This window comes from Opisthorchis viverrini (assembly GCF_000715545.1).
Source record: "Opisthorchis viverrini unplaced genomic scaffold opera_v5_35, whole genome shotgun sequence".
Classification (NCBI taxonomy): domain Eukaryota; kingdom Metazoa; phylum Platyhelminthes; class Trematoda; order Opisthorchiida; family Opisthorchiidae; genus Opisthorchis; species Opisthorchis viverrini.
In genome coordinates this window covers 2,408,096-2,433,675 of record NW_008751691.1, presented here as the reverse complement: position 1 = coordinate 2,433,675, position 25,580 = coordinate 2,408,096, and the positions used below count along the sequence as shown (strand labels likewise).

General features: G+C 40.4%; 1 protein-coding gene across 1 annotated transcript in view; it reads left to right on the top strand.

The window, feature by feature from the left end:
- T265_02771 (hypothetical protein) overlaps positions 1-12,880 on the top strand; it is a gene marked incomplete at both ends in the record, with an annotated part of 65,626 nt that extends 52,746 nt beyond the window's left edge. The window contains one exon of the mRNA XM_009167086.1: positions 12,801-12,880. Coding sequence (XP_009165350.1) covers positions 12,801-12,880 — 80 coding nt within the window. The remainder of the gene's footprint in view (positions 1-12,800) is intronic.
- Between the last annotated feature and the right edge of the window lie 12,700 nt (positions 12,881-25,580).

Sequence of the window (25,580 nt, the reverse complement as noted above, 5' to 3'; positions counted from 1 at the left end):
AACACATTAGCTGCTTTCAAACCCTTGCCATAAAAATGGTAACTTTATTTGCACAAAATTATAAGCCAATCGTAGGAGCAAATCTACCAAAAATTTTATTTGACATATATTTTAGAAATGTGCCCGCAGCATCCTTTGAAGCATTGACAGTGATTTCGCTGGCATGAGGTCAGAAAACCACACTCATGATTATTGTAAATAGTATACAAGTCTAATTTTTGGACTATCGGCTTCAGACGCATAGTGGACACAAAATTTCATAACAGTCGACTCAGAGTCATCTAATTCACGAAGTCCTACCTCATAAATCAAACCGTCTTTTAAGACGCAATGCAGAGTGTGCTGGTCAAAATGACCCGATTCAAGCTGGTGCTATTTCTCGTCCTCAATTACTGCTTTGTGTGCAGATTCCAAGTCATCCAACGATCGACTGTTGCTCAATATCCGCAATTCTACACCGTAGCTAAGTTGGAATTGAAACAATGTGAAAACTTACTTTGCTTTATCTCTTCAATGTAAAGATTATCACACAGCTTGCAGAATTAGACCACCTCGGCAATTTTGTGCACTTTTCAGTCATGAAGGCATTGCATCTACGAAGTTTGTACTTACGTTCCTCATCGCAAGCATCACCTTTGTGTGCAAATTAGCAAATATAAATGACCTGCCCCGTGAATCTAACTCTATTGCTCTAGCTACCAATAGTTTGATGCTCCCTCGATTGATCATTTTAATAAGGCAGTATAGTTATTGTGCTTTGGAATACTTTCGTAAACTATGCTCTTCACAAACAAAGCAAGCAGACCCCACCTGTAAAATTGAATCTCATTTTGAATTTAATACAACGCGTAAGTTGGAAGTTTTGATATTTATTGCCGGTGTTCTATGCAAGCCAGAGGAAAGCGTAATTATATGCTGAGCTCCATACAGGAGATGTGTAGCTTTGTGTTCTCCTTTGGTGTGCAATTATCAAGGAGGGATACAGAGTAGAAAGCCTGGCGAGCTACAAAGGGCATCTAATCAAGAGCACTCACGATTCTCTGTGCAGCCTTTTACTAAAAAATTATTAAATGGAATTGCTCGGAACATCAGCGGTATCGAATAGATATTTCTGATATTTCGTAGGCTGATCAAACTTGCATCTATGCGTTTCAGTAAGTATTCAGTTTATGTCGCCTGGGTTACACGGAGTGCCAGAGACTATGGGAAAATATCACCGGCAATAGACATCCACGTATAAAGCACCCTTACACACACAAGTCACTCTTAGCCCATATTTGCGGAGGCGTTCCAGCATGCGAAAATATATTCATCGCTATTTACGCCATATTTTCTCAGCAGGAGGAGAGGTGAAATTTTATTTCTATCTTCTCAGCATTCGCGGTGTGCTCAACTGGGCGGCGGATATTTCCTACAGAAAACTTACGTATGTCGGAGATTGATATCCCCCGTTTCTTTGAGTTGGGTAACCAAGAGTCAAAAACTACTCGTGAATCTTAGGCCACCGGCGTTGTTTCAGTGTTCTACACTTTACCATTTTGTTGTGTGCAGACACCGTCCATGCACATCCATACAGTTAAACAAATTTCGTCGTAATATGGCTCTGAATAAAATCTTTAAGGCAAAACTGTACACTTATAATTTTAAGTACGAAGGAAATAAACTAAATATATCCATGTTTTTTATTCAGAAGCAAACGCGCACTTTCATAGTAATCACCACATTTATCGGGAAGTCTTGCAGTCCTGGAATCTTCATAGTTCTCCGATTGCACCACTCAGATCTTTCCCAACCAACTCGATTAAGTTGCTTGACCACCTTGATAAGCCTTGTCTTTATCGATAAATGTATTGGGTGCTCCGACATTAGCACTATGCTTATCTCTACTGATTTCTAAGCAAGCTAGATCATTGAAGGCAGCATGGTTTTCGTATGTTCCTTCAGTAAAAAAACGTGGCGGTACATCTCTAAAATATGGAACGATAAAATAGATAAACAATAACAAAACAAATGCTCTATAACCCATCCATTAAAGCACGCTTGAAAAGCGTAGTATACAGGGTCTACTGTTGATGATGCTCGAGATGAACCTCCCCAGCAGACTGGAATGTCAATTTTACTTACTCTTAAATGTTCGAACACCAATAAGACAAACGTTTTCGAGGATGTCGTCTATTAGGCGCTCTCAAATAAGACCAGTAAATCTCTTTTTTATTCAAGTTGAAACAGACAACACGGACAGACCGGCTTCTGATTACTCAAAGTGTATTTTGAAGGGCCAGATCTCTGGAGACCTTTTTCAGCACATTTCATTCATTATAAGTAAAGACATTGTGCTTTAATTCCCCTATTTTTTGCACTTAACCATACTTACTCAAACCAAGGACATCCGTAAAATCTGCAATCACAAAAAATATATTTTGGACCTTGTGTTGCATGAACGGTACACAGGCAATACGCCGTGTTTCTTAGTTTGATCTGCCAATTAGTATAATTTCATTTTTACCAATTACGGAATTCATGCATTCTCACTGATATAAAACAGTGACAAGAGAACCGACCAAATGACACTGAAAGTCTACGCGACCAGCAAGTCTAAAATTCGGTCTTGAATGCCATAATGTAGTTCAGCTTATGTTTGCAAAAACCGCCACTAACAACAGCAATCAGTAAACTGAATCGACTGCTGATTATGCGAATTTGTCTGGTGTCACACTGACTAAGCTGATATAATCGTTCAAACAAAATACGCAAGATGCATCTGCTGACACCTCAAGCTCTGTAGCGAAGTTCGTCGGATAAACGCTTTGTGTATTTAAATAATTCACTCAACGACTCAGCTCACCTTTGTGCCATTCTTAACAAAGATTGAATGAGAAGTATTTATTCAAGGTATGCGGAGAATCAGTTACGAAATTAAACGAGAGTGGTGTGGCATAGAATGTTTTATACTACGTATGCTCACTTGTGACTGAATTCTTGTCAAAGACTGTGCGACAAAGATAAGGCAAACCCATTAGAACCATTTTGTCATAATGCTTCTTTTTGGCTTTCACCGTCTGTAAGCAGTTTGGGAAACCATTAATGAAGTTTACTGGGCTCTGCCCCAAACATCAATATATGCCAACAACATGCGTTGACCCTAGATAAATCAAACTCGCTAAACTGGAATGAGATCATTGAAAATTTCTTCCAGACTGTCTACGTCAAACTAAAGTGAGAATGTTCATTGTGTTTAATGAATTTTTCAGAAAACGATTTTGCCGGTTCGAATTACACCTCATTGTTATTACGAAGAATCAATGATGCCTTAATCCATGTGCCTGTATTTCACTAACAGTGCCGCACACATAACGTCAACGAATATTTTACAAGCAGTTTGTTGAAATGCTGACATTGTATTCTTTACTAACCGCTTTAGATGCAATTAGCTGGATGACCTACAGATTCTTCAAATGATTTAATTTTTATTCCTACAATTTAATCAGGTTTCGCCTAGAACAAAACCATATCTATAGCGATTCCAGGATGTCAAGTTGCACAAGATATTTAGTACTACAGCAAATGCACATTTAGGGCGAATTTATTTTAGGACAGAGATGAACGTGTTCATATTTTTATTGGTTACAGTAAGAGTTAGTTCCTGTGGTCTTGGTATTACCACAGTCAAAAAAGCTAGTTGGGACACAAAATGTCTCGGCGTTTGCATCCCTTAGGGCGAATTTAGGACAGAGATGAACGTGTTCATATTTTTATTGGTTACAGTAAGAGTTAGTTCCTGTGGTCTTGGTATTACCACAGTCCAGTCAGCTAGTTGGGACACAAAATGTCTCGGCGTTTGCATCCCTTTGGAAGCCCACCAACGACGTGTTTGCGTCGACCAGTTGTTGAAAATTTCGTAGATTACAAATTGAAAATGCTGAAAATACTGTCCTTCAATTCACAGATTGTGTTCAGATTCCAACACGCCCCCTTCCACGAAAAAGTAATTTCACATATGAAACACACTAAAATGCAACTTTCCTCAGTCTACATATACCTCCTTTCAGAATATCTGTAGTGCGTGTATGAAGACAGGAAACTGATCATCCGGTGTCGTGACTTAATGATGATCGGCGCTACATCTTTCCAAATGGACAGCATTATTAGTTGGATCGCACATAACTCCCCGACAGACTTAATTTCTATGCTTGTGTATCACCTGGTGGCTAGGTAAATCACACCTTGCAGATAAGCATCCCGGTGGTCGGGACATTTCAGGAATCTTTCACTCAATCCAACACGAACTTGTTCCCATCAAAGGACAGTGTCTCAAACGGAATGTTTGTTGGGCCTAAACTTATTTCCTATGAACATTTTCTAAATAGGCACCCTTGTTTAACATTCAATGACTTTTATTCCATGTGAACTGTTTTGTACAACCGATGGGCCACTATTTCGCCACGGCTTCATCATACGTGTGACGTGTATTTCAGTAGGCCTTTCACCTACCACATGCGTATTTACGAGTTTTATGCGAAGGGCATAACAGTAAAAATGGAATAAAATTGTTAAGTGAACAAACCGTTCTCTTCTATTATGGCTGCAAGAAAACAAATCCTCTTTTTTAAAATGCAGGGAAGCATTTTATTCTTATATTCATCACTCTCTCTATCAAAAGCGCGTGCCTGTACAAATATTTGTAAAAACATCGCTATGACTTACAGGACACTCATCCAATACTTTCGGTCACTAGGAAACGTTGCCGCACGTCTCATTTTTCGAAAGCAGCTCCAAAATTAAATCTGAGTATCGGATGCACCGACTCTGGTCTAAATTTCACTTTTGTGAAGACATTCATTTTTCACTATTTATCTTATTCCAAATTAGAACGCTAGAAAATACACAGGTAATGTTATCCGCTCAAACCTTCAAAGTTGCAACTTTATGTGGTTTTAAAATCTGACCAGCTAGCTAATATGACAAGTCCTTTATCAGACCGGGACAAATGATGCTGTCTGAATGTTTAGTCTGCTTCCGGAACTTCGCCAAACCACTGCTTTGCTATAGAATATTACAGCTTGGGGAATCATCTGACTCCTCTTCACTTATTGCATCGCTAGGCAAATTTAATGACAAATATGAGTCATGAGACAGCGGCTGCAAGCGGTTTCGTCAGCCACCATAATCTACAGTAATTCTGTCTTTAAACAAAGTGCACAAACATGAGTACACCAATACTTGACGCTTGCCACCCCCCAAGGCACTGCCCCGCTGTGTTATAAAACAAGGCCCCAGAGATGTTACTATGATTAGCGTTGAAGTGTTAGCAACAAACTCGACAAGCCCAGCAAACATCCGTATGGCCAGCTATCCCCAATTATCTACAAATGCTCCGTATAGTACTTGACGTAGTTTCGTGAAAACACAAAATACCAGATTTACGGTAACCGATTGAACAATTCCCAACAATAATTCCAATGCTCCTCACCACTCAAACCAATAATCCACGATACAATACTTGTTTTCATCATTTTGCTCACACAGTGTCCTGTTTCTTGGCATCTTGATGGACGACAACTCTGGTACTAGCATCACCGTGCAGACGTTCTTCTTGAACTTTGATGTAGGGCAATGGCTTATATTTTCAAGGAAAAACAACTCAACTTTGTGCTTCAGATGTAATACATAGGTGGCCACAATGACTGTCAATATGGTGTCTGTTGATTACTCCAAAAAACGCTGTTTTGTAGACATTCTGAAAGGTTTACTCCCTATGCTGATTCGAGGTTTCCTTATGCGGCTGCATCCAAACCATTTTATTCAAAATTTCAATGCATTAATCCCAGTCCCCGAGATCCAAACTGAAGCGGATGATGAACAGTTTTGATACAAAAAAGCATGTTAAGTGCTCAAGTGGCATGGATAGTCTTTGGACAAGTTGATGACATAGTCAGAATTCGAAAAGATCCCTTCAATTAACCGGACTGGCGAACAAACCCAAGTTCCAGGTAACCAAGCGATAGCGGTATTGCTTTTTCCTCACCGAGTAACGACAAACAAGATATTTCCCAGGAATACAGAACTTTCTTCAAAGGAATTATAACATGCAGGGGGAATAGCTATCAAAACCCGAAGGTGCTATTGCGGGTAAACAGACTGCACAGTTCCCCGGAATATGGAAAATATGTATTTTGCAATTTTTAAGTATCTGCTAATCTGAGGGTTGTCTTGCGTTTACAGTTTACTCCTTGAAGGTTTACCGTTGCTTACATGGAGTTATCAAACATCTAGAAAATAAGTACCCACCGGGTGAGCAGATCAAGTCTCTAGGAGGATTTACGAGACTACTGGCGAGATAGTCTTCTTATAAAACAAAATGCATTTTTGGCAGTGTATCCTTCCGAACTTTGAACGAGGCAGGTCAGCCATATTGAGCACATGTTTGGTGAATCAGGAGAAAATTGTTTACGAAACTTTTGCAGTAAGCGGTTGCCTACTCAACTTTTCGATGGAAAAAGGTGCTTTAAATGTTTTTGTTTTGAAGAGCGTGACTTGAATCGATGAGCGTTAATTACTCAAATGTCTCGGATACCAGAATCCACCTTTCTGGTGCTAGGTAGTCTTGGTTATATGATATGAGTTGTCAGCTCAATTTCACTGCTTTGTTGGTTTTTGGTGTATTGACACAAGTGACCGTAACTCGGTAATAACCCTGATAGTCAAATAAGGACAAAGGGACTTACGCACACTGTCGATGTCTGTTGATTAAACGTCCATTCGAGTATGAGGTTTCAATGTTGTGTAAGATTCGTGATTAGGCATTCTAGATATCAAAAATCATGCAATTGAGGACGAAGCCCGTTCTTTGGCCACAGTTTTATGACACCATCCTCAGTCACAGTACCAAATGTGTGATTGATGTCCTAATAGGCATTCGAGTGTTGCGCTGTGAAGTGAATACTGGTTTAGTGTGATGGCTAAGAACGTCATTCAGCACAGTGCAGGCATTCATTATTCATTCCTACAATCCGCAACTTTCACTTAAAAGTGAATTCAAACGTGCCCTGTTATGGATCCGGCTTAGATGGAATGGAAGTCTATCTAACCGTCTATTTCTGTGACTGTTTTGTGGCAACTAACCGATGGGCTAATACTCGGCTCCTCAGATTGCTTGACTTTGTTGTTTCAGGACATGCAACTTTACAGGTTTAGAAATTAGACACGGGCGAGGACTCAAAAGTGGCTCACCGTTGAAACAGGCTTATGTCGCGGTCTACATGTGATCGCATTTTGTGGTCGAAATGCGTTGTGCAATCCTGATTTTCACAATATAATTACATCCTCTCAGCAACTCATATCAAAGACAAAATTAGACATTTCAGCATCTGTACCACCCCATAATAATAAAATATCAACCAGGCTTAGCTTTTGCAAGAGCGTAAACCGCGACGTTCTTCGCAGTTTAGGGGACTACTGAACGCATAGATTTAGGTTGTCGAATGTTACCGAATAGTGTTGTTGCTTGGTTTACGATGACTTCCGTCGTCACCATCGTCTTCCTATTGGTTGAGGTTGTGGCTAGTAGTAGTAATCTGCCCTTAGAATGACACTAACATTACAGTTGGATGCCGTATGGCCACTTGAAGCTTTTTGCTTATGATTCGCTCATCTCTGGACTTGCAATAAAATTCGCTTTGCCTGCTTTGAGCCACAGCGGTAGATGTACCGAAATAACACCTGACACTTAATTCTCACTCAGTCGTGTCGTCACTGTTTTACCTCGATTTTTGTTACTTTCATTGTAGTACTTTCCGAAGGCGATGAAGCAAATGTTCATTGACAGGATGCATCGACAGACGTGGAGCGCTACTATGCACTGCATCGAGACAAGTATTAAATGTTATTCCACTCACAAAATCAAAGAAAAGTGACAAGCTTTCAGTGATAAAAGAGTTCAACTTACCTGTTTGAAGCAGCTTTACATGTTCTGAAACCCAAATGAACTGTGTTATGTTCGACAGTTCGAGAATGTATGTAGTGTAAAGTGCACAAAATAACTTGTTTGTATGGCCATCCTAAATGCAAACATGTGTTGAAATTTAAATTTGAATATTTGAATACAATGATGTGAGGCCAAGTATTATTTTCACGCCTCAATTTTTGCCAAATACCTCATCAAATCGTGTGATCTCAATCTCTTGGCTCTTGTTAGACCGCAAATTAGCTGATAAAGCGATAAATGGGAAACATTTCCTGAGAAAATCCTGTGTATCTGCGGTTTCCTGTTACCTATAAGTCAAGTCGTTTTTGAACGCAAAACAGATATGCCATGGCTGTTATCAATATTTATGTTGGTCTCCTTCAAGCAAGAGACTTGAAAGCAATGAATCTATTATTCGGAACGTTTCTTCGCATTTAATTACAGCTACCCAGACGGTCGCTATGGGTTTCAATTCCGTATTACTCTAGTTGGTTTTGGCTTCAAAATGCAAACTTCTTGCCCCAAAATGAGCTCTTTGGAGTTGAAGACTCATGATTAAGGTTGCTTCATGATTGCTTAATTTCCTGATGCCTTTAATGCACTTGTTCCATAAATGAAGCACAGTTTCACATGGCAAACTACTAAATTTACTGCGCATTGATGGAATTACCTCAAGACAATGCTCCACATGATCAGCTTGGAAATCCGAAATCCAAAAACCCTTGAGCTTTCTGGTGCGCTGTTATATCAGGTATAGTGATGCCACATCAGTGTCTGTATTTATACTAACGTGTGTCCGCGTGTAACCGTGTAACGCGCACCTAATTCCTTCCTCCGCGACCCAATCCGAAGTTTATAGAAAATAAGTTGTATATGGTCTTCCATGTTGTAGCCGGCAAGCAGCTCTGATGTTTTAAACGTCCGGGTATTTACAGGGCAATCTTATCAGCTAAAGCTTCAAAGACCCACATAGAAGTCTAATTCTCCCCGTCGTTGTATGAATCAAGTGTTTTTCAAATGATTTCCTGTGTGCCATGCCACAGATATGTAAGGGACAAATAGCGTAATAATACTAACCGTCCGCTGAAAAGGTAGCCAGAGAAAAATGAATATACAACACATATCTTAATTGTCAATTAAACATTGATGTCCCAAAACATTTACCGACATGTACTCAGCTGATATCGACAAAAAGCCAGGAAACGTGAGTAATGACATCTTAGGTACCCACATGGGTCATTCTAGATGGGCTGGACGGGATAATAAATGTGAATAGCTGAATCAAAAGATTATCTCCAAAAATTTCTGAAGTTGTGATATTTTCTTTGAAATCCTAAAAACGAATAGGCTCTTTGATGAAATTTCAATTGGTTACGGTGGTCACTCAAATGCAGACGGCCTCTTCTGTGTAAACCTCTCAGAAATTTTTAGATAGTGGGCACAAAAGATTAATTTAGATAAACGGCACGTGATGAATTTTCACGTATACAAAACTGAACTTGCCTGTGGAGATTCACCAAACAGAACTTACTTAGAGTGATGTCAGCTAAACGCAAACATAGATGGCAGCCTCAAATTAAGATAACAACCTAGTTCATCCACCGAATCAAAAATCATGTGATAAAATGGTTGACAAAACAAGGTGAAACAGACATGTTTAGTGACTACTAAGTAACGTTATGTTGGAAAACTCATTTGAAGATTTTCCTGTCTCTCACGTAACTTACCAATTAGTTGTTAGAGTACCGTCTTCCACTGAAAGTATTAGGTGCTCCGCTACTTCTAAGTCGTCTGGCAAACTAACCGGCTTCTATCACAACATAATGAAATGAATTCGGTTTACTTTCAAAAATGCAATTATGAATTGCACCTGAACAAGCCAGTGCATTGTATTAATAGGAATGTTTGTTTCCTTTTCGCATCGTAAACAGCTACTCGTTTACACGGTGGGAAAACAAGGTGAAACTCGACCAATTTTAGAACACCCCACATAATACGATGTCGCACTCCATCGAGTCCAGCTACTTACTGAACCCATTTCCAGAGTAATCGATATTTTGATATTAAATCGAACTGTTAATTATTAACAACAGTGAGTACCTCAGAAGGTCATGAGTTTGCTGCATAAATCCATGGAGAAAAACGAGGTATTTCTCGCCAAACGTTGAACAAATGTTATATTATATTAAATTAAGAATGGGGAGAATCTTGCTACCCTCACCCTACAAGTGGGGACAAGTTAAGTGTAAAAGTAACGGCTTTTAATTGTGTACCACAGCGTAGAATATTGTCCATCGAATCAACAGCAAAAGACATTTCTTGGCTACTCACTCCGGTTGACCACTGCTTTGGTAAAACACCGTTCAGTTTTCAAATCTACTTAAAGAACATGTTCCCGGTGTACCAGGTGATTTTGGAAAACTTGACGAAGCTCAATATTCTTCGAAAATATAAGTTCCTGGTCACACCTTACATCACATGTTTGAGGAGTCTAACTTTTAAGTGATACAAAGCACTCGTGCGCACAACTGTCATCCTATTACAACCAAAAACACTAAAATTGATTTGATCAATTTATTCAGGCCGAAATTGCTAGAGTTGCCCATACAATTAGGCTACATTGGCCTTAGGTGGAAATGTGCTTCAAAGCTGCAACTATCCTGCAGTGAACTGGATCATTCTCAGAACATGGTCAAAGATTCTGCTCTGCTCAAACAAGTGAATAAACAATCACACTGCATTTTAGCTCGTACCAAAGAGCAGCAGGGCATGTCCGCTTTGCTAGTTCAATCACTTTAATTCCTAAGTAATTTAACAAAATCCTAATGCGAAAAAGGAATCTTAAAGCTGCATTTCCACCAGAGTTGTGTTAGGACGACAAAATTATTCATATATTTTTTAACTTATAAACGTGCTTACATTCAGTCTCGTTCTAAAAACACTTCTGTGGCGAGAATCAATTTGTCTCTCTACCACTGTCATGCACAATTTACTAAATAAGCACACAATTATTTGCAATTTTGACTAATAGGATCACTTACCGACCTGTGCGGCCACGATCATTTGGACTGCCAGTAGAGCTGCAAGATTAACTATTTGTTTGCGACTCATTGCGACCAAAGTATTTTCACGAACAAGACGAAGAATTTCTCCACTATTTATAGTGTAACGGAATAAACGTTCTGAAGAAAGCTTACCTGATTGGCTCACAACCTGCTTCAGCATTGATCATTACAATTCTCAAAACAAAATGTGGAAGATGAAATACAGGTCGAATTATCACTAAGATTGTGTGTACGTCTGTTCACATCTCCCTCTCATTTGTCGAGGTAGTCAGTTCTTCTTATCATTGTTCTTGTTCCGAAATCCAAATAGCCTTCATGTACAGTGCGCACACTTCCTTGGCCGGGGGCCGTCACATGTGTAAAAATGCAAACAAAGACGCGCTTTGCAAAACGGAAGAACGTACCCGATATGGCTGTTATGATTGAGAAAAGTGTGACATTGACTGTGAACAATTTGGCATCGTATTTGAGTCAAATTGCTTTCTAGTTATGCTCATTATAGCAGTTGATATCCGTGAATTGATTCCACTTGGAAGATTCATCTAAGTAGTCATTCAGCTCAGTGTACAAGTTTGGCAAAATCCTTCAAACTGTAGTAGTAGTAGTAAATTGATAGAATTCTTAAAGTCAATAATGCACAAGTTCGCGAGACATCCATCGAATAGAGCTGAAAAAGTGTGACTCAGGCATTTTTTGAACAAGTGTCGATAGCAAATGGGTCTGCAACTCAACCTCGAGCTGACGAAATATTTCGTTTTACTGGCTGTACCGACATAAGGAAACTTTAGACTTCTAACATTGTTAGAATGGTTGGGTGGTAGCATCCCGGGCTCGCGGCTCCAAATTTATTGGAGCGACAACACTCCGCCAGGAAAGAACGGCTCATCCTGACGCCTGGATGTGACCATCGGCAAATAATCCAATACACGTTTTAAACTGTCCTCTGTGGTTACTGGGATCGCTGAGTTTCCTTCACTCAAAGAAAAAATATTCCGCTTGCATGCAGAAGCATTTTGGTTGTAAAAACTAAAGATAATAAACAAGACTTATTGTATTACGCGCACAGTTATGGACGTAAAATTTGTTCACTGATATTACAAGACTAGATGAACCTGGTTTTTCTACCAAACTGTGCGCGCTGCGCTCAGCAAGCGGGATACCACTTATATCCTACTGAATCAACTATTCTCTTGAAGCGTAGAACTAAAATTCTTCTGACAATTTGAGAATAATTTGGCGGATAAATCTTAGAAAAATGTTGTGAACAAAGGGTTGTGTAGACCACTTGAACCGAATGTGTAGACCTTGAAACTCAACTGTTACACGATCAGCTGAATAAAACAGCCATAAAAAGTGAAGCCTAAAACTCGATTATCTGAAATGCTTTTAGGTTGGATAGATTATAATGAAACCAAACCGTCAGTAGGAAAGACCGGAGATGAGCTACATATGCCATATAAGTCAACCCACACCATGCAAAAATTATTAGACACTAATTATGACGTTAATACAAAACGAGGGAGCCATTCGCGAAGGGTTTATTTCCCTCGACCGAGACACATCCAAGTAATTTTTTCAAGTGGCAAACAAGAATGTGAAAATGCAATCGCATTTCTGAGTCTTGGCTTAGCTGGCCATTAACCTACTGGAACCGAGGTCATTTAAGCTCAACATTTCTGTTCTACGAGTAAGCGAACAGTTACTAGTGATGTTATTCAATACTACCTTGAGGATTTTCAATACGCACATTTCTCTCTCTCGTATTCATGCAGGGTATGCTTGGTTTATGGAGCGAAAACCGGAAGTGGATGAGGTGACGCCGCTGACGCGGCGGTACGCAATGAATGCCTAAAGGTGCCCACCGTTATATCACCGATTTCGGACCGACTGACGCCACGGAAAGAGATTTTTATGATTCAGAGCTGATCGTATTCCCTCATAAAGGAAACTACTCACAAGGTTGCTGAAAACTCTTCAACAGCCCGCGACCGGTTTCGCCCTTCTTGGGGTTCATCAGGTAGGCGCAGTCCCCTTGTGCTTACATCGGCTTTGAATACAATACCGTGTGTTGCCACACGCCAACCTAATTAGCGCGCGCATCCAGAAGTTTGCTCACAGTTTATCGGCTAATAATATTGAAATGCCAATCATTTTGGGTTCAAGATAAGCACTTAACATCTATGCAGTTTGATTCCAAGGATTTTCTACTTAGAATGACCAGTGATCATCATAACTGACGATGTATGTACATTCAACGAATATTGGCTATCAGAAAACACTAGGCTGCCGAATTCAAAATAAGTCACCATTGCGCGCGCAGTAGGTTACTATTTTCTAAAAGAACGAAACGGTCTGTATGGTCCGCTGACATGCCTGAACGAAAGCACTCTAATTTTCGGCCATCAAAACAAATACGGACATTTGGGCTCCAAAAGTCTCTCTCCTAGGATGCAAGATTTGATTCAGCGTAACATACAAATGAGCCAAACAAAATAGGCATACTAAAACAACATCTGGGAATAAGTATGTATTCCCCGATCAAAAGAGATTTTGACTGCAAAAATTTCACACCTCCACCGTGTAATTCGAAAACATTCAAAAAGCATGGTTGTCCAAAACTAAAAGTGTTTTAAAAATGTTTATTTCATAACTCGAACCTATCTTGTTGCTACTTCTTCGATTCATTTTCAAAAGAACAATCTTCCGAAGAAACGTTTTCATTTGTTGGTTACCGTCCTATGAAGCAAGCTTGAACTATGTGAAAGCTTTCTTCATAGATTTACAAAATTTCTGGTGCTTGCATACTTACACTCCTTCCCCTCATCCAGTATATCACCGTAATTTAAACTTAGCGGTGATTCTAATCAATTGATATTTTACAGTATATGCTAAAATGGTGGAGAGGATTGAATATGGCAGTCCATGTGGAATCACTTGTCCAGGGCGACTAATGTTAACATCACCTCGATAAAAATCAAACTTTCACAACGACAGTGTCAAAACCATTGGACGGCAGTGAAATGTTTGAGAACTTTGCACATCCTGCAACAACAACTCCGTAATATCCACTGACCTTGAAATTTGCGTAAAACTACACCAGTACGATTGTTTACAGTGCGAATAATTTATGGGTTATGCCAGAGGAAATACCAGAGCAAGTCGTGTTGCTTCACGAAAATACATCTATTGGATTTTTTAACGTTTGGTGCCACTCGTCTTATTGTTCACACACACACACTGTTGGTTGGCGGTCATAAGCAGAACTCTCCACAAGCGCTCTTTTGAAAACTGGCTGTTTATTATTATTACCATTTAGCCTGAAAGATTTCAAGGAAACCAAGTTGGGAATATGTCTGCCAGAACATCCGACAGAAATATGCCCATAGCGATATCATAAATCAAGCGTGTATAAACACCACACTTATTCTATCTGATTTGAACCTAATGATGACATACATTGTCCTCTCTTATCTGGGATGGCATCGCAATTTACTTTGTAACAAGAGCAAGTTGAAAGGAGAATGTGAGCTTGAAGGAAATGTGTGAGCTTACAGTACGGCTGCCGCGAAAAACCCATGATTAGATTAGATGTGAGGAAGTACTTTGCAAATGGAACATGATATTTCATCGGAGGGAAGGAAATGGTGAGCTTACAGTACGGCTGCCGCGAAAAACCCATGATTAGATTAGATGTGAGGAAGTACTTTGCAAATGGAACATGATATTTCATCGGAGGAAACGAAAGGAAACAAACGAAAGGCTAGTATTTGCCCAGGTGTTTTTAACCATATCGTCATCCACAATCTCGGTCATTGTAGATAAACTTGTCCAAATATCACATAAAATTGACAGAACAAGCATGTGTGCATCCATGTGGTCGAACAGAACTGCCTTTACGAAGGTTTTGCCGAGCTTTTTAACAGAACATATATGGTTCTTGGATCCTTCATCTGCTTGTTAACGGTCCTGGTGTCTTGCTTTATCTGAACCGTATTCAACTACTGGAATACCTTGAGGGAATCACCTTGGTTTTGAACTGTACGGTCCATGTGTATATTTTCAAAATCAGTGGGCAGATATTTCGCCCGGCGCATCTTCACCCTGAACGGCCTACCACGTATACTCCCATGAGCAGGTAGGTCGAAATATCAGTCAACTAACTGGCAAAAGATGCCCAAAACCCGGCATATTTGTTGCTATTCTCACGTTCTTCAACTTGAAGTTGGCTTTTACAGAACTACCGTTTACAGGAGTACCGCATACATCGGCTTTGGTTGTAATATTTTTAGGCTACCTACAACTCCACTCGCGTGTCCGAGTAATTAGAACTTGTTTGCGTCACATTATTTCATCAATGGGTCCGTCATGCGTGCCTTGACTCTTGCATGAGTTGGCCAATGACTCAGACGCACAATTCTAATGGATGCATTCCATCTGTACTTTTTGAAGAAAGTCTGCCGTTCAAAACGGGAGATCCCGACACACGCACTCTTTTTCACAAAGAAACAATTACATTGTCGATTTCTGGGTTATGAGTTTCTGGATGGGGATTACTTCACAATGAACGGCCACGAAGAATCCTGTTTGATCAATCACCGTGAGTAATCAAGTACCGCCTTTTGATTCACAAGAAGTGATCACCAGCCCAACAGCTCTCAGTCTATAATCCTTCTAAGTTCTGCGGTCAGTTTCACCCTCCGGTATCCTGGAATACCTGATGATAGTTATTTTCATGTCAGACGACCAACTAGCAACTGCTTCACCAAAGTCAGAACCGGGAAGATAGTTCATGGAGGAAACAAAGTCGAAGATCATTTTGCGTTGCTCTGCTTATTTCCCTCCCACCAAGCTTGATCGTGTCTTGGTTGTGTCCAGCTCTACAGAGTGCTGTGCACAGCAAACGGGATACTGCTCACATCTTACCGAGTCGACTATTCTCTTTCAGCGTAAAATCGTCCTGAAAAATCGAGAATGATTGATGAATGATGATGAATGATAAATATTGGAGGAATGTTATGAATAAAAGGTTGTGTAAACCGCTCTGACCGAATGTGTAGACCTCGAAACTCAATTGTTCCACGGTCAGCTGAATAACCCGTCATGAAACGTGAAGCTAAACATTCCAATAGCAGGAATCCACACTGTGAAAAATTTAGGGACACCAATTACGATGTCAATACAGAACGAGATAGCCATTCACGAAGCATTTATTCTCCTTGATCGAGCCATGTGCAAGTAAATTGTTCAAACGGCGAACACAATAGTGAAAGTGTAATCGCATTTCCTAGACACCGGCTTATATGGCCATCGACTGTCTAGAATAGAGGTCATTTTATTTCAGCATTTTTGCTCCACGAGTAACCAAACAGTTACTAGTAGTATCACTCAATACCACCTTGAGGATTTTCAATACGCACATATCTCTCTCATATTCATGCAAGATGTGCATGGTATATCGAGATCAATGCTGAAGTGGACGAAGTAACGCCGATGACACGACAGTACGCAATGAATACCAACAGGTGCTCTTCGCTATATCACCGATGTAGGACCCACTGACGCCATGGAATGGGATATCCATGATAAAAGCTGATGGTATTTTCCTGTATCTACATCGGGTTTGAACACAGCGCCGTATGTCACCCCTATGCCAACCGACATCGGCTATCCTAATTAGCGCGGGCATCCAAAAGTTTGCTCACGGTTTATTGACTAGTACTATTCGAATGCCAGTGATTCAGGATTTGAAATATACCGACCTATCTAGAGATTAAAAAAACGGATTTAGCGTGTATCAGCCTAATCTTCCAGGTTCACCCAGGTTAAAAATTCATTGATTTTCTGACTAGCCCAATCTAATTCCCGCTTAACGGGTTTGCAGTTTGAATTCAAGGGTTTTCCACTTAACGTGACCAGTGATCGTCATAACTAAGGATGAATGTACACTTAACGAATACTGATCGTCATAGAACCCTAGGCTGTCGAAGTAAACATGGATTCAAAAGAAATCTATTTTGCACAGCAAAGTAGTTTGTTTCTGACATGCCCCTGACCTGCCAAACAACATCATTCCAGTTTTCTGCCAGTTTTCAACGTAACATACAAATTGGCACAACAAAACCAAAATTCTCACCTAACACCTAGGAGGAACAAACCCGTTGTCTCCAATCAAAGCGAATTTTGACCGTAAAGATTTCATATCTTCATCGTGAATTTCAAAATTATGAAAGATGGTTGTCCGAAACTCAAAATAATTCAATATCAGGAAGGATCCCTGTTATTATTTTTGCGATTTATTTTTAAAAGAGGAATGTTTTTCATGAAGTGACCTGGCGAATTATAATCTGGAACATTTCCATTTGTTGGTTACCGTCCAATAGACCCTTTTCAACTATGTAACAACTTGCCTTATAGATTTCCAAAAAATTACAGCACTTGAATAATTGCAAGCCTATTACTAATCAAGTACATCGGCGTAATGTAGGTTTAGTGGTGATTCTAATCAACCAAGAGTTTGCAGTGCGTACCAAAATGTCGGAGATTATTGAATATGGTAGTCCATGTGAAATCACTTGTACAGGTTCACTGATATTAACCATTTTTGACTTGACTGGACACAATTTTGTACCATAGAAGTATCAGGAACTGTTGTTATTTACCCGTAACTGGGGGCTCCAGGTGTCAGTTTGGTGGCAAATACTATCCATATTGCCAAATGTTGTAGAAAATGGAACACCTGTGTCAGGTTCAATGCAGCCAAATTTCCACTTATAAGATACTTCGATTGATTGGTGATCTTCATAAAGTAAGACATATGTAAACCCCACAAATATTGGTCAGCATAAAACACTGCGCCGCTAAGCAATAACATCGATTTTAGTCGGCCTTGCATGTGCAGTAGGCTGCATTTCTCCAAAGGCCATGACAGTCTGTATAATTCCCTAACATGCTGAATGAATACAAATCGGTGTTCTGTCACCAAAACAAGAACTTATTGCCAAGTTTCTATATTCTGGTTCTTCACAATGAAGCTGGCTTGCGCAAAACTATCGTAAAATGAAACCTAAAAGTTACCAAAGCCATGGACTTCCCTGCTCACAAAACTAATGGGACTCCACTCGTTGCACTACCTGAGTGATTAATCCGCGCAACATTAGCAAGAAAACTGAGTAATCTCAAAACCGCATTAAATTTCCGCGGTGCTGTAGAACAGTTTCAAGTAGATTAGCCATTTGCACACAAAATAAGATCAAGCGAGTCCGTGTGGAAACACGCGTTCAGTCGATCAGTATGCCAACAACTACAATGGTGGCCAACATGGTACTAGGGGACTTACTTAAAAATGCCCCACCGGGTTGCAGAATTAGTGTCACTAAACTCAAAACGTAAAATTTTGCAATGCAAACTTTCAGCTGTATGTTTGATCAATCTGCAGTCACATATAAATTGGTAGAATTTAAAATGAAGTACAATTTTGGGGAAACAATTCCGGACTAACTGTTGGTTTGACAATCCAAATTAAACCGAATCTAATGGATTTTGGATCGATGGCTGAGGTATGATCCTAACATTACGAAACACGCGCCAAATTTGGTACTCTTCAAAACTGTTTTTAATTATAATGAAGAAATTTGGGAAAAATAGCGTAGTGGCGTTAAACAGGCCGATGATATCATTACCAAGTGAGGTTAACTGGCTCACAGATTGTATAACCCCGGATAAACAGTATTCAGCATGGCTGCATTTTAAAATTTTCATTAGGTTTTACTGATCCTGTTTTTGAGGCAGTTCCATCAGCTGTCCAGCTCATGTGTGCCACTTAACCATCGCTTCGTGATAATGACACATCCACACTCGAAGTTATATTACTTGTGACTAAAATAGTAAAACCAAGTTGGGTACGTACCAATTTTCTCCTATCATGATTCACTATGGAATTTATAGCATAAGATTTGCATGAAGCGACATAAAACGAGAATTTAGGACAAGCGGTTCCAATTTCTTGGAAATTGCCAGCTTCCAAGGCGTGTGTTATTTGATACCAAGCTGCAAATTTTCACCATGAAATATTCTCAAACAATACCGCAATCCACCAAAAAGTGGAATGAATACCCGTCCTCCTCCCCTCCACTGCTAATTGGAGGAGATATAACGTACTTATATCAACACTCTTCCGCAAATGTAGCAAGAAAAAAGGAAAACCCAACACTGAAGTATGGATTTCCGGTCAGGAATTGATGTCGCAAAGCATTCATTGATGAAAACTTAGTTGTTTTAAAGAATATCTAGTTGATACAGACAGAGTGAGCAGGAACAACTCGGCAGCCAACATGAGCAACTTTGGAAGGGGTGGAGATGATTAGAAATAGCGAGTTTTAAACCAAAAGTTTATCTAGGAAATTGTCGAAAAGTGTGGTAGTTCGTTCAAACTTTTGGCAAGGCGTTGTCCTTGTAAAAATTGTTCAGTTGGAGCTGTTTGCTTGAACAGCGGACAGTCTCGCTCAGGTAGAAATTCCGGAAAATTCTAACTAATGTGTCACTGATACGTGACATGATCAGACGAGTGTAACTTAGATAAACGACACTGGACGAAAAGGACGTGTTCAAAAATAGAATTGCGTGTGCAGATACGCCACAAGAGAAAGTAGTTAGAATGCTTTCTTCCGAGGCAATAATGAAGGGTAGCCTCAACTTTAATTAGTACTGCGTATTCGGTGAATGAGCATGCGTTTAATAAAAATATTCGGCAAACAATCCACCATCCGAATATGAATAACCGACCACAGCCGACATTTCATTGACCAGTGAGTATTATTTCCGCAGTCGAGAATTTTTCTGTATTTCCGATTTCCGTGTATTACCGAAATGTTTAAGATAGACGGCTGCATCTCTTGTTGTCCGTTGAAGCAAGTAGTACAATGAATCGCCTGATTACTCTCTCCTGTTGACCGCCACTTTTGCAGAGCACCGTTAATTGTTCGAAATTCAGGGGCATGCTTTTATTAATATTACCAAAAGCTGTGTTTTCTGCATCCAGAGATGTTAAAAAGCTGAAAAGCATCGCTAAGCGTCGGACCTGTTTACATTAGTATCCTTAGTTTTTCCGGTCATGATGAACTTAACGTTGAGTTACGACAAAGCGTTACAAAAGAACGCGATGGAGTCGCAAACCTGAGATATAAAAGCCCCATGGGAGCGACCCCATTTTCCCAGCAAAATGCATGAATGCCCACAAAACCGTATATAAATTCTGCGCAGCTGCAGGAGATTTGCTGGTAGATAAGCTAATTTCACGCACATTCAGAAACAAGTAAGCCTGAAAGAAAAGATGCGCCCCGGCGACTGGTGCGATGGTGATATTTTCATAGGAATCACTCGCAAATATCCAACTGATTTCGAAAGCGGTGTTTGGCCTTTGTTGGACCATTACTTACCCAGACGATCACAGGAGAATAAAACGACTTATGAGCGTCGAGCCTCTGCGAAAGTCAAATTGTTGGTGATGTGCAAGACATATTGAAGAACTCCAGTTGCCGGTTACTCGTCGTAGTGAGAAAGGATCCTTTTTCAGTCTAACGAAACCAGTGATACACAAATTTATATTATTGAGTTACGCTGCAGCTAATCGAGGTGATGAGAGAGCGTCAGGTTCAATGGGGTGGTACGAGCAAAGCTTATTGAATGTGTATAAGTTTATGCAAGTCGTGATATACTTTGAGACAGGCCGTTTCTTCGATGAAGCTTGAGGGAGACATTTTGGACGAACCCCGTCTCCATGACGCAGCTGCAAGCTCGCGTGACTGGAAGACAAACGTGCATCCATAGTGCTGGCTTCGTGGACCAACAGACCCGCTGGTAAACTCAAAGGCCGGGAAGTCGCCTTGCTTCCCAACCAGTCTCTATTCAGCATTTTCAGCCTACTAATGGCATCACAAACCATGTAGTTTATCGGTAAACATCAGAATTTCCATTGCCACCTCCACAATTCTTTGACAGGTACAGTCTCCTGCTTATCGGGTGCGCAGTTTGAAACTGAGGATTTGCTACTATGCTAACCAGTGATTTTCATAACCAGAGATGCATGTAAACCTGATGACTATTGGGCTCCCTAAGCAATAACATATTCAGAATTATTTCTCTTTTGCTGTAAAGTATGCCGAGTCTCTGAAGAACCACGACGGTCTGTGTAATTTCCTAATGGAGTATTATACCTCCAAGGTTCCAACACTCAAAGTATGCTTCCGCTTAGAAAACAAAAGTCTCTTCATGGCAAAATACAAATGTGTCGAACAAAACAAAATTTCCTACAAGACACCTGAGGACATGCCCCTTGGCCTGCGACCAAAACATGCACATGATAGTTGCCCGAAAGCTATAGTGTTTTGTCAAATGTTAATCTAATGGCTCGGAATGTGACTGTTGTTTTCCTCGCGACTGATTTTTAAGACGCCCGTCATTCGTGAAAGGCGTTGGTTCATTCTTAACCGGTCCTCAATAATTATGTATGGTTGTTTGTCACCTCAAAGCTATTTTTAACTATTTACAGCTTACGTGCAAGACAAATTCACTCGCTCGCATAATTTCTATACAATAGAATCTCTAATATTTCAACTACGTTTCGAATCGGTATTAATTATGATGAGTGATCTGTTGCTATTCTGCAGTGTTCTTTCAAAAGGATGGAAATCACTTGACATATATAGCGGTCCAGGTGGGATGACTCATTTAGCTCAACTCAACCATTTTATCGTCCTTATTTTCGCGCATTCAAACTTCAACTCGGTAAAACTCTGGATTTTGCAATGCATGCACCAGGAAGGTTCACATACCACCGAAGACTGGGTGCGCTGAAGCATAACTCTGTGAAAAGGCGCAGTTTGTCTTTCGTTACAAGCACCTGTTTTATGTTTACTTGCATAAAGTACACTTGACAGTGACGGTTCTACGAAATAACTTCACAGTTTGAACATTCGTTAGGATGCTGCTCAAATGAGCTACAACCAACACCTGATTTATGAACATCGTTCATTATCACATGAATAACATCCTGCTCATCGTTTCATCTGGGTACCACATGACCCATCTCAAAAATAAACTCCGTCAACAGATTTACTGTTCTTTGTGAAGAAAAATTTATCCCCATGGTTTGAAAAAAGTGACAAACATAAATGTTTTCGGGATCTCGACATCAGGTCACTACATATCTAATGGTTAAAATAGGAGCTAAAAGTGAGGTTCGCTGCGAATAATAGTTAGTGAAATGCAAAACGTGGAGACACGAACGATTGATTGTCTGCGCCCCCCCCCCCATGTTGCATCTAGCTGGGTGCTGTGAGGCGGTCAACAGGGCTGTTGAGTAACTTGGCCGGTTGATTCGTGTCACACGACTAAGGCAGTTTGAGCATTCATTCGGATACTCCTCAAATAAGCTACAACCAACACATTCTGATTTATGAATTATTATTTCATTGTTCCATTGTTGAGAATCGTTCATTATCACATGAATGACATCTTGCTCATCGTTTCCTCTGGTCACTGGATGACCCATCTCAACAATAACCTCGTCAACAGATTTACGGTTCTTTGCGAAAACTTTTTTCGCCTAATCACAAATACGCGAGGAGCAGCTTTTATAATGGCTCATCCTCAGTGCATATACTTGGCACTATCTGCCTTTGAACTCCTTGTTTCACCCTAAAACGCGTGCCGTCATCTCAGCCTGACATCGTGTGCCTTGTTTGCCACAACCACGCGGGCTTGTCTACTGGCCACTTGCTTTAGCCTGATGTGATGGAGGTTTTCGTTAATGGCCGCCTCGAAATATGTGTGATGGGAGGTAAGCTGTGTCTACCTTCTGCGACGTAAATGTTCAAATAAACATCCCAGGTGGGAGACTCATTTAGCTCAACTCAACCATTTTATCGTCCTTATTTTCGCGCATTCAAACTTCAACTCGGTAAAACTCTGGATTTTGCAATGCATGCACCAGGAAGGTTCACATACCACCGAAGACTGGGTGCGCTGAAGCATAACTCTGTGAAAAGGCGCAGTTTGTCTTTCGTTACAAGCACCTGTTTTATGTTTACTTGCATAAAGTACACTTGACAGTGACGGTTCTACGAAATAACTTCACAGTTTGAACATTCGTTAGGATGCTGCTCAAATGAGCTACAACCAACACCTGATTTATGAACATCGTTCATTATCACATGAATAACATCCTGCTCATCGTTTCATCTGGGTACCACATGACCCATCTCAAAAATAAACTCCGTCAACAGATTTACTGTTCTTTGTGAAGAAAAATTTATCCCCATGGTTTGAAAAAAGTGACAAACATAAATGTTTTCGGGATCTCGACATCAGGTCACTACATATCTAATGGTTAAAATAGGAGCTAAAAGTGAGGTTCGCTGCGAATAATAGTTAGTGAAATGCAAAACGTGGAGACACGAACGATTGATTGTCTGCGCCCCCCCCCCCATGTTGCATCTAGCTGGGTGCTGTGAGGCAGTCAACAGGGCTGTTGAGTAACTTGGCCGGTTGATTCGTGTCGCACGACTAAGGCAGTTTGAACATTCATTGGGATACTCCTCAAATAAGCTACAACCAACACATTCTGATTTATGAATTATTATTTCATTGTTCCATTATTGAAAATCGTTCATTATCAAATGAATGACATCTTGCTCATCGTTTCCTCTGGTCACTGGATGACCCATCTCAACAATAACCTCCGTCAACAGATTTACGGTTCTTTGCGAAAAAAATTTTTTCCCCTAATCACAAATACGCGAGGAGCAGCTTTTATAATGGCTCATCCTCAGTGCATATACTTGGCACTATCTGCCTTTGAACTCCTTGTTTCACCCTAAAACGCGTGCCGTCATCTCAGCCTGACATCGTGTGCCTTGTTTGCCACAACCACGCGGGCTTGTCTACTGGCCACTTGCTTTAGCCTGATGTGAACTTTTGGTAGGCTTAATGCCTCAATATGGAGATAGCAATTATCAACTCCATGTACAGGAGTCGGCACAGACCCTTCATATTGGGTGCGTAAATCTCTAATATTCGAAGTTACTGCGAAGACTTGGATGCTTCAAACAAGAGAGTTATGGATCTGAAGCTCCTGATCTACGCTTAGGATATCGTGGGCCTGCGAAACTCTGGTAGAGAAGTACTCACGGTTGATTGAGCATTAAAAAACCCGACTGCTCACCCTTATTTGAATATCAGGAAAAAATAAGCAAAACATAGCCAAATAAGTAATATTTATTAACCATTTCCTACCTATTAAACTGGGTGAAGAATTTTTCATTACATTACATAACGGGCAGCCACTCAAAACGTCTACACTCATTGCAAGTCTAAACACGTCTTTGATGAAACTCTTCACGAGATTTCGTGCAGTTTAAGTACAAAAGGAGACAAAATTGTCGGAGAACTGTGGACCTAAATTGTTTGATTTTGGCCTATTTCGTCCAGGATGATTTTGTCCTTTTTTAAATTTATAGCGAATATGTTTAACGCTGTACGTTTGTGGTGAAGTGTGATTTCGTCATGATTACCGAACGTGCTACACCAATAATGTCAAGAATACCTCACCGAAGACCTAGTTCAAACTCAGACGCTTCGGTAAAATATGAAGAGACATATGAATAGCATGGAGGTTTTCGTTAATGGCCGCCTCGAAATATGTGTGATGGGAGGTAAGCTGTGTCTACCTTCTGCGACGTAAATGTTCAAATAAACATCAGGTAACCAGGTAGGTTTTTATTGACCTTTGATAACTTGAACGCCAGGGTTTAAAGCAATTTGGCAGGTTGAGCGGACTGCAAGAAAACGGACTGATCTGAAATATTGCATGAGAAATGTTGCAAGTACTGTGGTATTTAATTGCCAGTGTGTGGAATTACCCTTTGAGGTGCCTCACTTCTTTCAGGGCTTGCCATCGCCTGTCATCTTGAGATCCATGATTTTGAGCAAAGAGGACGAACTGTTAGACTGGATAATTCGCTGAGCAGAAAGAGGGTACCACCCTGAGGTGTGAACTTATGAGGCTTGTTTGCCGGAAATTCCACGACTGAGAAAACGTTGGCACTCAATGTGTGCAATGTGAGAATTTCCGTCTTGTATACAGAGATGTGTGGCACATATTTCCTGAGGCTCCCTTAAAGGAAAGTAGCTCGTCCATGAATTGTCTGTCTTGTTTTCAACCTTGGAGTCTTGCTCCTCACTCGTGAACTGCATGGCCCTTGCGCGTATTTCCAAAAACGATGGACACAACGTTCACACATCTGTTAACCAAGGTAGATATGCCTCCAGGAGTCTCTTCACACGGTTCCGTCCACCGCAGTTATTCCGATGAGTTGGTGTGTCAAAATGTCAGCCAACAAACTGGCACAAAATAGTCAAAACTTGGCATGTTTGTTAGCTTGCACTTGATCCGCTTAGAGTCATAGCAGAATTAAACCTAACGACTCTCCAAATGGAGAGCCTTCTGTAATTCTCAGAATACTGACCAGAATCATCGAGTCTAGTACAAACAGCCA